This window comes from Octopus bimaculoides, chromosome 16 (assembly GCF_046866305.1).
Source record: "Octopus bimaculoides isolate indiv1 chromosome 16, ASM4686630v1, whole genome shotgun sequence".
NCBI lineage: Eukaryota > Metazoa > Mollusca > Cephalopoda > Octopoda > Octopodidae > Octopus > Octopus bimaculoides.
The window spans coordinates 49165384-49182064 of record NC_142943.1 but is presented as its reverse complement, the minus strand read 5'-3'; the positions used below and the strand labels follow the sequence as shown (position 1 = coordinate 49182064).

Sequence of the window (16681 nt, the reverse complement as noted above, 5' to 3'; positions counted from 1 at the left end):
TGTGTCAGCATAGTAGTTTATAATGCATTATTTTTACGATACATATATATACTTACGTACATATGTATGTATATATATGTATGTATCTACCTACATATGTATATATATGTATATTCCTCTTATTTATATGTCAGACTGTGGCAGCTTTAATATTTGTGAAAATTCACACTTGATCTTTTATAAAACATAAGCATCGGTATATTTTTGTCTTTTACTTGTTTTTCTCTCCTAAACATAGCTAGAATTTTCCATTTCTTTCTCTCTCTCTTTTTTTTTTTTATTCTATTTTCCATTTAAAAAATCAAAATTATTCTCCTATATCAAATTTTCCATCAACGTTTTTATATTAGTTGAAATTTTTTTTTCCTTTTTTTCCCCCGCCTGTTTTAGATTTGTACATCAAAAATTATTCGAACTTAACATTATAAATATAAATAATAAAAATACTGGTTTAAAAAAAAAAAAAAAAATTCTGAAGTTTTATTTCTAAAATACCAAATCAAAACTCCACTGCTAATCACTTTAACTTATCAAAAATTACATGATAATGGTATCCAACCATAGTTGAAACCTTGATTCTGTATATAACTCGACGCTCAATGTTCAGTATTTGTAAGTTCCGGTGATTTATTTTATATATTTGTATATATATATATATATATATATATATATATATATATATATATATATATATATATATATATAAATGGCATTTAAATAGTTTTGAGTTGGTGATAGTAGTCGTAATATAAACGAAAATAATAACAATGGCTTGATCCAAGCACAAGACCAGATCAGAAGCCATTAGGGGGTTTGGTTGGTTACAGAGAATCCAGTACCTCACAGGTATTTTATTTTTCAAGAGGAAAAAGATGACGAGAGCTTGGTCAAAGAAGAAAATATCTGCCCTCAGCTAGCCATTTCAGTTTGGTCCACCATATGATATAATCTCTTTTAGAATCACTAGAAGGTAAAGAATCAATGCTTGTCCATCGTGGCCAAATGGATGTGAGAAGTAATCTTCACAAAGAACTTGGATCCACAAATCAGCAATGCTTAAACATTGAACATATACATGCAAAATGATTACAATGCTCTATGCTCATCTCGAAAGAGGCAGATTAACAACAGTTCTGTGCCAGTAGAGCTGAACCCATATCAGCAGCATTCTCCTCCTCCCCACCCCACCAAAAGCAAAGCCAGGTTATGGATTCTTAGAAGTGGTGCCAATAGAACCCATAGCTGAAAGTTCTCTAGAGTAGGTTTCTTCAATTATGAATCTTCCCAAATATAACAATATTGGTTTCAGCACAAAGTTTGAAATCAAAATTCTTGCAAAACAAATTCGAAATCGAAAATTTTAAAGTTTTATGGAAAAGAAACTTACTTGCAATTGACTGAGATTGGAAACATGGGTGCCACAGCACATGTTACTGTCAATTCCTTCAAAACATATAACTCTAACTGCTCCAACATGATCTTCAGGCAATCCACGAGCACGGACCTTTGGAAGATAAAGAAATTCAAAGAGAATTAGGCATGTTACATGGAATAGCTGTCATTTGTCAGTCTAATTCTTTATCATCTTCAAGAATAACTGCTATGAAGATATCTAAAAGTTTAGAGCTGTATGCTATGAAGACGGAGAAATGTCAAAATGAACATGATTTATAAACTTAAACCAAATTCTTTAAAGTTTTAAATCACATCTTTAGAATATTTTAAATAGAAGTGAAAAGGTGGAATGGATAATAAATTGAAGCACAAGCATCAGTCTGCTGCTGGTATTGGCGGTTTGAGGGTAGGACATTTAATTCTATATTCCTCAGTAGACTTAAGTAGAAGTTGGAACTAAAACTGATGATAATTATCTAGAATTACCGTATTTTAATGTGTATAAGGAACCCCTTAATTTTGGGGGCTTAAAATTTGGAAAAAGGCTTTGTAAGGGATTATAATTCTATCTGTGTATAAGAAACTCCCATATTTTTTTAACCTAATTTTTGACAAAAAAAGGTTCCTTATACACAATAAAATACAGTAATTAGTGCCACTTAATGGCATTTATTCTGGCTTTATGTTCTGAGTTCAAACTCCACAGAGGTTGATTTTGCCTGCCATCCTTCCATGGGGTCAATAAAATAAGTACCAGTTATGCACTTGGGTTGATGTAATCAACTAGCTTCATACCCCAAAGTTAATGAGGCATCCAGAGTAAAATAGGCACTTTTTTCACCCAATTCACTTTACAGCCACATGTAGTCTGGGTTCAGTCCCACTGCATGGCACCTTGGCGGGTAAGCGTCTTTTACTGTAGCTCCAGACCATCTAATGCCTTGTGAGTGAATTTGGCAGAGAGAAACTGTGTGGAAACCTGATGTATATATGTGTGTGCACACATCTGCCTCTGTGTGTGTGTGTGTGTGTATTTGTCCTACACCATGACTAGACAACTGGTGTCAGTTTGTTTATGTCCTCATAATCTGGTGGTTCTACAAAAGAGAACAATAGAACTCGTGTCAAAGTTAAAAAAATAAGTACTGCAGTTGATTTGTTCAATTAAACCTTTCAGGGTAGAACTCCAGCATGGCCAAAGTGCAATAACTGAAAACAAGTTAAAAGATGAAGGATCCAGTGAACCATTGAACATAATTTAATTTAACCAATGATAGGTTAGACTGTGGATCCTTAATTAATCAGAGGAAGTTTTCATTATTTTTATTTCCTCAGCTTGTTATTGCTTTAGTTGGTGTTTAGTGATAAGTTATTTGGGATCATGTAACCCTATGATCGAAATATTCCAACCATGACCACCAGTTTGATCTTTCTAAGATGTAAGGATAAAGCTTGAAGGGGAATATCTTGTGTGCAGAGAAACCAGGAAGAAGTCCCACCAATATCTGTACAAAACAGAGGACTCATATCACCAACATCATTTAACGTTCTTTTTTCCATGCTGGCATGGGTTGGACAGTATGGTGAGAGCTGCACCAGGTTCTAGTCATGCATTTTGGCTTCATCTCTATGGCTGGATGACCTTCCTAACACCAACCACTTTACAGATGTGTACTAGATATTTTTATGTGGCACCAGAACAAGTGCTTTTTATGTGGCACCAGCACAGGTAACCCTTTGCATTGAGAGAGCAGATATATCTGCTCAAAAGTTTATTACTGCAAACTGCAGAAAGCTGTTTTACCCCAATAGCTTTGAAAAAAAACTTCTCTTTTTATATTATAAAAAGTAGAGACACCTCCAGTGGCTCTTAACAAAAGACAATTTTTGCAAATTTTCTTAATTTTTTCACATATTCCATCAAATATCTCTTTAGAGAATAAAAATCAAATACTTCTGGTGGTGGATATGAAAACTATACCTGCAGGAGATATTGAAAAGGTATTGCTGAAGCATAAAATACCAATTCTATTTTTTGGTGGATAATTTACATCGTTATGGGAAATGACCATGAAATTTAATTAGAACAGTCAAAAGGCTAAAGAACTTGAGTGGTCTGGAGATAACTTGTGCAACGGCTGAAAAGAATACATTAACACATTCATTGCAAAACTTCACACAAGTTCCATTAACAGACTGTGGCAGTTAACGTGTTAATGATAATAACAATGATAATCACGCTGTAGCAAAGCTGATGTTGTGAGCATTTTGTCAACTTGGAACATAGCTTAGAAACTGTTTTGCACAAAAGCTATAATATAAACACATGTTGAAATAGAGGTTGACACAGAAAAACTTAATTTAATTTAACAAAAGGACAATAACTCTTTCAACTGGCTTCCATGGAACCAGACATGTTGAATTGTAGAAAAAAAAAAACAAAAAAACATATAGATATTTAGATAGATATATCAAGTCAATTATACTGGCTTCTACTATGAACATTCAAGAGGTTTAACTACAAATAACGATATCAGTGAATATAGAATAAAACTTAGAACAGGAAATAAAACAACCATCAATGATAAACTAATTTTTTACTTTTTACTTTACCATTCTTCAACAAAGTTGCAATACTGTAAGCAATCATCCTATTATGTATTCTTCCATATATATACATATATATATATATACATATATATATATATATATATATATACACACAGTTGCTTCACCACATACCGAAGTTCAGAAATAGCAGCTAAAAAGCTGATCCCTTAATTATGTTTATAAATGTATAAGAACTTTTAAATAAGTTCTCCACCAATAATGGTGTTTACATACCAAAGGGCTTGGTAAAAATTATTAATTGTTAATTTATTAATAAATTAATAAATTGATAAACCTTTACCCTTTTAATTGTAATATATATATATATATATATATATATATATATATATATATATATATATGTTGTTGTTTGTTCTTTTTTGAGCCATGCCTGGCTCATAAGGGCCAATTTTCTGGTTTGGTTTCATTCGCATATAGGTCCCCCACCTGGATGGTATGCTGTTCCGTCACAGGTGAGCTGGTAGATGCAAGAGGAAAGAGTGAGAAAATGTTGCGGTGAAAGAGTCAGCAGAAGTTTGCTGTTACCTTCTGCCAGAGCTGCGTGGAGCTTAGGGTTGTTTCTCTCATAAACTCACACATCGCCCAGTCTGAGATTTGAACCTGCAATCTCTCGACTACAAGCTCCCTGCTCTAATCACAAGGCCATGTGCTTCCACATATGTATGCATATTTTTTTTTTCTCCGTGTTTTTCTCCTTGTCTCCGTATTCTTTCTGTTGAAGTGCGTAGCTCGAAACGTTAAAGACTTTCCGTATTCCCGAGCGTCATACTAATACATCCTTTTGTTGTTTACACCACCTGTCTTCGTCTGTTGTTGTTTTTTCGTACTTCCGGTCAGTCATTGTTATGATCGGCCATTATTATGATTGACCGTTGACTGAACACTATTCAATTTTTTTCTCCGTGTTTTTCTCCTTGTCTCCGTATTCTTTCTGTTGAAGAGCGTAGCTCGAAACGTCAAAGACTTTCCGTATTCCCGAGCGTCATACTAATATATACTTTTGTTATTTACACCACCTGTCCTCGTCTGTTGTTATTATTTGTATATTCTCCCATATATATATATATATATATATATATATACACTCAGAGTGGTTGGCATTAGGAAGGGCATCCAGCTGTAGAAACTCTGCCAAATCAGATTGGAGCCTGGTGTTACCATCTAGTTCACCAGTCCTCAGTCAAATCGTCCAACCCATGCTAGCATGGAAAGTGGACGTTAAACGATGATGATGATGATGATGATGATATATATATCCAGAGAAGAAGCACACTCTATGACATAGAGCAGTGTATATTTTAATGGGGAACCAGTTTATAGGATTTATCCTGGGTTTCTCATCCATAAGGGGTTTAGCTTTATGGCGTATCATCAGACCCCAAAACCTGGTGGCCAATAACTTCTTCAAAATATGGAGTGAGGGGGAAAAGGGTCTGACAATACACCATAAAGCTAAACCCTTTATGGATGGGAAACCCAGGGTAATCCCATAAACCGGCCTCCCCTAATTTATATATATATATATATATATATATATGCCAGTGTCACATAAAAGCACCCAGCACACTCTGTAAAGTGGTTGGCATTAGGAAGGGCATCCAGCCATAGAAACCATGCCACATAGAAAATGAATGTTTAAGTTTGATGATGATGATGGATCACACACACACACACACACACACACACACACACACAGAGTAACGACCATCTATCCGTTTTCCAGAAATCTTTGAATACTGTGCAACACCATGTATTGAGTAAACAGACTCTGTTTTTTGAAGTTGGTTAATTTGCATGTTGAGTGTTAAAAATAGTTCTGTCCTTTACGTTTCTTGTGTGGATCAATAAAGATTAAACATACTCTGCTTTAGAAGTGTATTAATTTGAATCTGTATTTGTTAAATGAAATTATGTTCTTTACTCTCCTTTGTTTAACTTTCATCCTATAAACATTATTATACTGTATACTTAGTAGAGTATGATGTATTTAAAGAGTTTTAAGTGGATTAATATCAAACAGACCCTGCTTTAGAAGTGTGTTAATGGGAATCTGTTATGCACAATTTAGTTCTTTACTTTTCACGTTTTATTTTATATTCTAAGTTTATATTTAGGGTGTCTCCAGAAAACTGAAAAATCCAGAAATGTGGGCCACTTCCGGTTTCAAGCTTGCCAGACACATAATCCAATTGTGAGTGTGTGTGTGTGTGTGTGTGTCTGTCTGTCTGTCTGTCTGTCTGACTATCTGTCAATTTATCTATCTATCTATCTATCTATCTATCTACAAGCTTTGATCAATAAGTATCCAGACTGTTGCCATAGTAACAAAGCTAAAGCACAGAGAGTAAAGATGCTTGGCAAAGATTGACCTGGAACTCTGCTGTACATGTGCACTAAGTTTTAATGGTATAGCTCGATTCCGCTGTTTACAACAGTGCTTGGAAGGAAGGTGTGTAGTGTGTGATCGTTGCAGTGACCATGACAAAAATAAAATTGTCATAGCAATAGCTGCTCAGAGGCCTGTGCAAAGTTGCAGAAAGTGTATGGAGAGGAATGTATGAGCAGTGTACAAGTGGTTTAGAAATTTCCAAGATGGCCATAAAAACGTCGATATTGTTGAATAAAAGGAAACCTGCAACCAGCAGAACTGAGACAAACATCACAGATGTGCATGCAGCTGTGAGGAGAAATCATCGAATCACCGTCTGTGAGTTATCAGAGGATGTGCAGATTTAGTTATGGTTCAGTTTAGTCCATTATCTCTGAAGATTTGAGTATGAGATGTGTGTCTGCCAAGTACCAACGTCAATGACAAGAATGGCAACACAACCACAACACTACCACCAACATCAATGACAAGAGTTCAAGCCATTGAAGGAATCCCTATGCTGGTGCTTATCCTGTTTCAAATAACCACTAAATCTTGCTTCAATTACTTCATACTGTCTTTATAAAGAAAAAAGTAAGAAACACATATTGGATAATGAAGCTGAGGAAAATATTTAAGTAGGATGGTCACATCTAGAATGTCTTCGATTATAAGTCTGATTACAGGTTATGTTTAAACAATAGCTAGACAACAACTAGAATTTTGGTGCAGGCATGGTTCTGCAGTCAAGAAGCTTGTGATCTTCGGTTCAGTTCCACAGTGTGGTACTTTGGGAAAGTGTTTTCTACTATATCCCAGAGCCAACCAAAGTTTTGTGAGAAGATTTGGAAAATGGAACCTGAAAGAATCTTGTTGTGTGTGTGTGTGTGTGAATAAAAAGCACTTGTACTGGTGGCACACAAAAGGCACTTGTGCCGATGCTGTGTAAGAAGCACTCATGCTGGCGCCATGTAAAAAGTTCTTGTGCAGGCATGACAGAAAAACTCACATAGCAGTGCTATGCAAAAAGTACCTAGCACCCTCTGAAAAGTGGTTGGCATTAGGAAGGGCATCCAGCTGTTAAAACCCCATGCCAAAACAGACAAATGGTGCTGGAGCAGATTTTAAATGATGATGATGACGATGATGATGATAATGATGATAGACACACGTGTGTGTATAAGTATGTGTGTGCCCTTGTCTAGACATCACATGACGGTTGTAAACGAGCATCCCTGTCATACAAATGAGGTTGATCGTTTCTAATCTTTTGTGAAAAACATGTCTAGCCATAGGGAAGTATTTATTCCCTTGCCTTGCTTGGCAAACAAATGAGGGTTGGTGACAGAAAGGGCATCCAGCCGTAGAAAATCTGCCTCAACAAATTCCATCTTCTGCCCCCATACAGGAATGGGGGGGGGGTGAATAAGGACATTCAATGATGACAGTGATGATTATGATGATGACGATGACAATGATGATATAAAATTTTACTAAAAGATGACCATTCACTTTAATCACCTGAAACTGCCACCACCACCAATACAATAACAACAACAACAACAACAAGATGAAAGAGAAACTCTTTACTATATCACTGTAAAGTCATATTATACAAGAATGGCAGAGGTTGAATCAAAATGAGATTAATCACTATTCTTATTACATTTCATGTAATTTGAATCACAAGAAGATGGATGGTTCAGAACAAGGAAATATGGTGACTGACGGACTGACACATCTAAGGGAATCTAATGTAGTTTTTTTTACCTCTGATTCTGCCGCAAAATCTATTTGTTTAGCAAGAGTAGATTGCTTATTATCATTATTATTATTATTATTATTATTATTATTATTATTATTATTATTATTATTTTAATTCAAATTTAATTTTTGTTTTTGTTTTTCAGTCTATAAAAGTCAAGTAAGGAAAAATATTTTTTAAATCAAAAAAATTTTTTAAATTAAAAAAATTTTTAAAAATTGAAAGAAAATTTCAAAATTGTCACAATATGATAAAGTAGGAATTTATCTTATTTTCAACTTATGTTCTTTTCCTTTCGTTTATTTTTTCATTTTTCTTTTTGTTATTTTCTTTTAATCTTGTTCCACACACACACACACACACACACCTCCACCTCCACAACTCTCAATAAATTTGCTCAAAATCTTTCAAAACTAAATTAATATTCGAAATGAAATTTTAAAAGAACTAATAATAATAATGATGATAATAATAATAATAATAATAATAATAATAATAATAATAAAAATAATAATAATAATAATAATAATAATAATAATAATAATGAAAATTTTGTGAAGAAACAAACATTTAAAATTTTAAAAGATTTTTGGAGAAACTTTGTCTGTTTTTGATATCGTTGTTATTGAATTTTCTAATTGAAAATTCATTTTCTTCCAATTTTCAAAATAATAATAATAATAATAATAGAAAGAAAGAAAGAAAGAAAGAAAGAAAGAAAGAAACGAAAATTTTATAAAAACACACTTTATCTTTTGAAAATTTTCATAATTGAAATTTTATTTATTTATCTATAAATATTTTTTATTTTATTTATTTATTTTTTTGTTGTTTTTGCTTCCATTAAAAAATCAGAATTATAATTTCAGAAAAATATTATTTTCTTATAACTGGTTTTAGAATAATTAAATAAATAAGAAAAATTGTTAATGGTTATGTGATGCTATGAACTGCAACTTTGAATTATTATAGTCAGGATTTTATTTCAATAGCACCATCAAGAAATATGGTAAAGAAAACCATCTAGATTGCAAAATAAGTTGATAATTAGGCTGGTTTGTTGTTTCCTTGCTTTATTTTAATGGTTAAGTCAAGAGGAAAGGTCAGTGTGTATGACCTTTGGTGGACCACCCAGACTGTGGTGACATTGATACAGTTGATGTTCAATTTGAACATCAGTAAGTTAACCCTTTAACATTCATATCATTATTTATTATTATTATTATTATTATTATTATTATTATTATTAATATTATTATTATCATCATTATTATTATTATTAAGGTGGCAATTTGGCAGAATCGTTAGTATGCAGGGCAAAATGTTTAACAGCATTTCATCCACCTTTATGTTCTGAGTTCAAATTCTGCCAAGGTCAACGTTGGCTTTCATCCTTTCATAGTTGATGAAACAAGTACCAGTTACACACTGGGGTCAATAAAATGAACTAATCCCCTCCACCAAAATTTCAGGCCTTGTGCCTTTATTAGAAAGGGTTATTATAGTTATTATTATCATTATTATTATTATTATTATTATTATTATTATTATTATTATTATTATTATTATTGAGTGAGAGAGCAGTGCATGCCATCAAAGTGACATTGTGGTAAAATATACAAAGCCCATTATACCCATCATGACTACTCTTCTGATAAGGGTACACCAGGCACATGCATCACAACCATATGTGCATAACATGTTGATCTCATATCAAGATAAACAGCGCATGACTTTGAAGGTAGGGCCCAGGAAAAAACTATTCACAAAAGAAGAAATTTATCAAACAGTCTTGTGCCATACCTCAGCAAGTTTGGGGTCTGAAGCAGAACCATAGACTTCAACTTTGACTGGAACTGCTTCCCGAATTTTCTCATTAACCGATACTTCCAAAGAAGCCATTTGAGCAGGTGTCATTTCTGGAGTGTCTAGTTCAATGAATGATATTTTATCACCAAGTGACCTAAGCAAGAATGATAAGGAATGGTACATTAATTAGAACTGTGTTAGAATTTGGATTTTGTCACAGTTTTTACAATATTAATTCATAACATTCCATAAAGTCTTATATTAGAAATGAATACAAACTGATAAATATAACATTATGTAATTATTATGGAAGTATATTTTTCATTTCGTTTTTGGATTTGGTTTGCAAGATTCTTTATGAGTTTGTGCGTTGAAACATATTGTTGTGTCTGGGGAGAGTCATTCTCTTTTATTGCCTTATAATTTACCAGTGAGTATGTTAAATTATAAGGCACTAAAAGGGAACGACTCTCCCCAGACACAAAAGTATATTATTCATAATTTCATTTTTATTTAGTTGTGGTTAAATTGACAAACAAGTTATTAAGCTGGCAAAATTGTTAACACATCAGAGCAAATGCTTGCTGACATTTTTTCTGACTCTTTACATTCTGAGTTCAAATCCCAGACTTTCATCTCTTCAGGATCAATAAAATAAAGTACCAGTCAAGTATTGGGGCTGATGTAATTGACTTGTTCCCTGTCCTCAAAATTGCTGGTTTTCATCCTTGCAACACACTAGCATTCAATTCAGGAGGAGTGTTACGATTTCAGTCACTTATATGCCATGGAAACCAGGTAACTGGTCTTATGAGACCAAGGGCTAAAAAAAGGGACATTTGTTTTCACCATCCATTTGATTATTCCAACATGAACAGCTTTTATATATATATATATATATATATATATATATATATATATATATATATATATATATATATATATATATATATATATATATATATATATATATATATATATATATATATATATATATATATATATATATATATATATATATATATATATATATATATATATATATATATATATATATATATATATATATATATATATATATATATATATATATATATATAGGTGCAGGCATAGCTGTGTGGTTAAGTAACTTGCTACCTAACTATTTGGTTTCAGGTTCAGTCCCACTGCATGGTACCTAGCACAATTGTCTTCTACTATAATCCTAGGCCAGCTAAAGCATTGTGAGGTAGAATGTGTGTGTGTGTGTGCATGCATGTTTTTTATGTTTGTTGCTTTATTCTGACATGGTGCAATGCTTGTAAACAAGCATCATTTTTATACAAAGTTGTTCATTTTCAATATTCCATGTAAAACAAGTCTGACCATAGGGAAATATTACTTTGCTTGGAAACTGATGAGGGTTTGTAATGGGAAGGGTACCCAGCTGTAGAGAATTTGCCTCAATGAATTCCATCTGACCCATGCAAGCATGCAAGAGTGGACGTTAAAACAAAGGTAATGATGATGATGATATCCATTTTCTCCAATTATTTTAATTCTAATTTTTTGTCATATTTTTCAGTCCATAAATTTGTTGCAAATAATGTCAGTATTTATTGAGTGTTTGTTGTCTTTTGAATAAAGTATACTTTAAAAAAAAACAACAATTAACTCCATCTGAACTTAATACCTATGAGTTGCTGGTTCAATATTTTGGCCATTTCACTTCTGCCTAACAAAGGACTCTTTAAAGCATTTCCCATAATGGGAAAGTGACAAAATGTCAACATGTACAAAGGAAAGCAAACTGATAAACTATTTTACTTTGAATACATTTACACTAGAATATTCCAAGGATATAATCATGATTAGTTCACAAGGAAGACACTGACAGGTAAAATTAAATTCTATCAAGTGACAAAAGAGAAGACATCATAAACCAAATTAATAGTTAATCAAGTTACACTTTTCAAAAGCATACTTGGTTATTTCAGTTTAATTTTAAAATTGCCAAAGAGCTTGCACTGAGTTTTATAATAACAGAATAAAATTACATTAAAAATAAAAGTCAGTGTATTAAAACTGTGTGGAAAAGGAAAGTTTATCAATGTTTTGGGCATAGACTCTTTCTCAATAGTGGTAATTTTCGTTTTTCACATGGCTTAATACATGGAAATCACTTTTATTTTTAATAATTTTCATTAGGTTGCTTTTCTAGTGCAGACCTACAATTAGATTCCCTTAAATTCTGGATTTAATGTTATTAAAATAATGATTTCTTTCATTGCTACAAAGTTGATTTGGTACAGGAGGAATATTGTTCACTAAATTGATCCAGGAATATCACTGGTATTCATTTTATTAGCATAAGATGGAAAAAAGCTAATTGCACATTTAGATTTCATATCGTAAAAAGTCTGAAGGATGACAGGGTGACAAAATTTGATGCAGCAACAATAGAAAAAAAAAAAAAATTCTGAAGAAATCATTAACAATACTGTTTTCTTTTCCAGGATAATGCAATAAGTCATAAGTGTATTCTAGACAATTCCAATCACCAACAAGCTAGTTTAATATTTTTAACCTTTGAAGAATGCTTGTTAATGAAAATAAAAGTAATAGCTTCTTGATCTGTTAATAGTTGAAAAATGTTTTTTTTATTCAATTAACTAATGTTTCCACTTTCTGTCACTTTCAATAAAAGCTAAGGCTTCCTGTTCAATCAAAGGACGTTTTTGTTTACGAGTAGTTAATGTTCTTTAAAACTAAGTCGTAAGATAATTATTTTGCAGAAATGTATCAAATATTGGCCACCTCAGAGACATCAGTTTAAAGTACAAATATTTCAGATTCATTCACTGTTTGTTCTAAGTAATAGCAGCAGACACAGCAGCAACAGCAGCATCTAACTTTAAAAACACAAGATTTGAAGACTATTATTAAAAATCACATTTTTGTGATTCTATTAAAATATTATGAGAATTTATAAAAGTAATTTTGCTTTATTTGAACAATATGGAATTCACCTGGAATAATAAATGAGAACATTCTGAACAGTGTTTGAAGTATGTTTTTTGTTTGGTTTTACTATTAAGAGGTATATCTAGATTTAGAATTCTATGATAAATTCTACATCCAAGAAAATATAATAGGTTAAAATGGGTAGCTTGCATGTTACACAGACACTTATTCTCATGTGAAAGTAAATCGACTACCTTTGATAGCCTTATTAAACTTATCTAAATTTCATTTAGGTTTCTCTCGACTTGTTCCATAACCAATAACATCATTAATATAAGTAAATGTTGCATTAGGTGATTAACTGTAATTATGTTGCTAATTATACTTTGAAATGGAGCTGCAACATTCAACAAAAAAGGCATTTACAAAACTGGTTTAATTTTCAGTTACTTTCAAATACCATGAAGAGTCATTCATTAATTAGAGTGTGACTCATTGGTGCCGGCATGGCTGTGGTGTGGTAAGGAATTTACCCATTACATATATCTGTCTTTCTCTCTCTTATTTTCCAAGCAGGCAAGCCATGTATTCATGTTTCCAGCAAGACACCTGCTCTTCTCCCTCTATCACAGTTTTTTTCTCCAGTCCATACCCTGCTCAATTGAAGGGCCTTCTCTGTTAAGTACTTGGCAACCTCACTGGTACTGGTACTGCGTAAAAAACACCCGGCACACTCTGTGAAGTGGGTGGCATTAAGAAGGGCATCCAGCTGTGGAAACCATGCCGAAGCAGACACAGAACCTGGCGGAGGAGTCCTTGGGCTTGTCTGTTCTTGTTGAACCATTCAACCCATGCCAGCATGGAAAAAGGGACTTTGAATGATGATGATGATGATGATGATGATGATGTGTGTGTGTGTGTATGTGCACGTGCACACATGCACCCTTATGTTTGTCTCTCATCACCACTTGGCAACTGGTGTTGGTGTGTTTATGTCCCCATAACTTAGCAGTTCAGCAATAGAGATCAACAGAATAAGTACCAGGCTTTACAAAAGTCTAAGTATTGGGACTGACTCCTTTGATTAAAACCCTTGAAGGTGGTGTCCCAGTATGGCCACAATCCAATGAGCAAAACAAGTAAACAAGTGGATGGGTGAGTGAGTGGATGAGTGGGCGAGTGGATGGGTGGGTGAGTGGATGGGTGGGTGTGTGAATGGGTGAGCGAGTGGATGGGTGAGTGAGAGGAAGGGTGGACGAGTGGATGGGTGAGTGAGTGCTCAAGGTTGCAAAAGGAGAGTGAGAGATGGTGGGAGGGGGCAAAAATGAAATGACTGGGCACAGGTACAGAGAGAGAGAGAGAGAGTGGGGGATATCAAGAGGATATGCTGAGAGGAAGAAATTCAACAGGGACACATAGTGTGCAAGTTGGTAGGTAGGTGGGTACACGATGAAGAATGGAGAGGAATACAGAGGTAGAAGAGGGGTCAGTGGGGAAGGGGAGAGGCATGGCGGACACGCCTTCATAACGGCTTCAAGGCAAGTCTATAAATAAAGCAGTTAAATCACAAATTGAGAAAGTAGTTCCATCACCATTATAATTATCTCCACGCTTTTGTGAAAAGACATAAAAACTTTGTCTCAGCAATAAAGCTCAACAAAGATCATCCATTGTTGGATATTTAGATTATTCTAAACAATGTTGTTTAAGGGTTGCATCACAAATACCAAAACCTCTAATTACTTTCTTGTGTGGCAAAGAAGCCATAGTAATTATACAAGTAGAATTAATAGGCTATTTCATGTTTACTGCAACAGAGGTGTGAGTAACATTTTCTGTACTTCCTGAATCAATTAAAGTGTTACAACTTTATTGTTCGTTGTATTTGTAAACAACTGGCTTCAGGGTAATGATATGAAACAGCTGAAAGTGTTGTAAAACTTGCACTCAATGACATCATCGTAATATCATTATTCAAGGCGGCTTCTTCGGTAAACCCCTCCGTTTGTGCCTGTTTGTACCTTTGTATTCGTGTCCCTGTATGTTCTCTGTAGGCCCATGTGGCCAATAAAGAAAGCATTATTATTTAAGGTGGTGAGCTGGTAGAACTGTTAGCAAGCCGGGCAAAATGCTTAACAGTATGTCGTCTGTCCTTACGTTCTGAGTTCAAATTCTGCCAAGGCCGCTTTTGTATCTGGTGTGTGTATATACATATATACGCTCACACGCACACATATATTATACACTTTTTTAATTCTTTTATTATTCTTCATGTTTCAGTTATTTGGCTGTGGCCATGCTGGAGCACTGCCTTTAGTTGAACAAATCAACCCCAGGACTATTCTTTGTGAGCTTAGTACTTATTCTATCAGTCTCCTTTGCCAAACTGCTAAGTTACGGGGACATAAACACACCAACATCATTTGTCAAGCGATGGTGAGGGACACAAACACAGACACAAAAACACACACATAAATATATGTACATACATATATATATATATATATATACATATATATATATATACATATATACATACATATATACATATATATATATATATATATATATATATATATATATATATATATATATATATATATACATATATAAATACACACACACACACACACACACATATATATATATATATACACACACACACACACATACACACGTATGATGGGCTTCTTTGAGCTTCTGTCTACCAAATTCACTTACGAGGATTTGGTCAGCCCAAGGCTACAGTAGAAGACATCTGCCCAAAGTGCTATGCAGTGGGACTGAACCTGTAACCATTTGGCTGGGAAGCAATGTATGTATACATATCTATGTGTGTGTGTGTGTGTGTTTGTATCTTTGTGCTTGTCCTCCACTACCACTTGACAACCAGTGTAGGTTTGATTACATCCCCATAACTTAGTTTGGCAAAACAGACTAATAAAATATGTACTAGACTTAGAAAATAAGTATTAGGGTCAATTTGTTTGACCAAACTCTTCAAGGCAATGCACCAGCATGGCCACGGCTGAACGAATGAAACACGTAAAAGGATGAAAGATACACAGTTAAAAATCAAACCCATTTTTTTCTTTCATTTCATTTCTGTTTGTAATTAAATTTAATCAGTTTAAATTCTGTGGTTACCTCCCTTGATGTTCTAGATAGCAATTTGTCATTAAGATAATGTTCTCTTTGCTACAGGTGTGATTTTAATTAATTAATACTTCCTGGCTCACTAAATTACTACATTAACACCCACTTTATTATTCTTTCTTATTCCTGAATTGCAATCTACTTTCACTTTCCTTTTCCCTCATTCTCTCTGTAAGTCTCTGTCTGCCTCTCTTGCTCTCTCTTTATTTTTCTGTCTATCTATTTATCTCTCTCTCTCTCACCCTCCTTCTGCTTTTCACTCTTCAACTAAATATAGTTTTCTGCTTCTGCCAAGTTTCATTATTATAATTTTCAGTTACAGCAACAATTCTATGAGAATATTTAAAAGAGAATAAAAAAAAAAAAAAAAAAAAATGAAAAATAAAACAAGAAAATATTACAAAAGAAAAATCATTATTGACATCTCTTTCTGTTTTTAAGCATACCGATACCAATAGCTGGTGGCATCGGTCGTAATAGCAATAATATATTATACAGAAGTGTATGCGGCTTTGCATGTGTAATTTTATGTATATAGTTATCTCCCTCTCTTTCTCTGTGTGTGTGTGTGTGTGTGTGTATCAATGTATATATATACACACACACATACCAGA

At 33.5% G+C, this 16681-nt stretch overlaps 1 protein-coding gene across 6 annotated transcripts in view; it reads right to left on the bottom strand.

The window, feature by feature from the left end:
- LOC106884137 (alanyl-tRNA editing protein Aarsd1) overlaps positions 1-16681 on the bottom strand; it is a 426316-nt gene that overhangs the window by 51310 nt on the left and 358325 nt on the right. For all 6 annotated transcript variants that reach the window (XM_089364768.1, XM_089364772.1, XM_089364771.1 and 3 more), the window contains 2 exons: positions 9963-10122; positions 1388-1504 (listed from right to left, as the gene is read on the bottom strand). In XM_089364768.1, coding sequence (XP_089220894.1) covers positions 1388-1504; positions 9963-10122 — 277 coding nt within the window. The remainder of the gene's footprint in view (positions 1-1387; positions 1505-9962; positions 10123-16681) is intronic.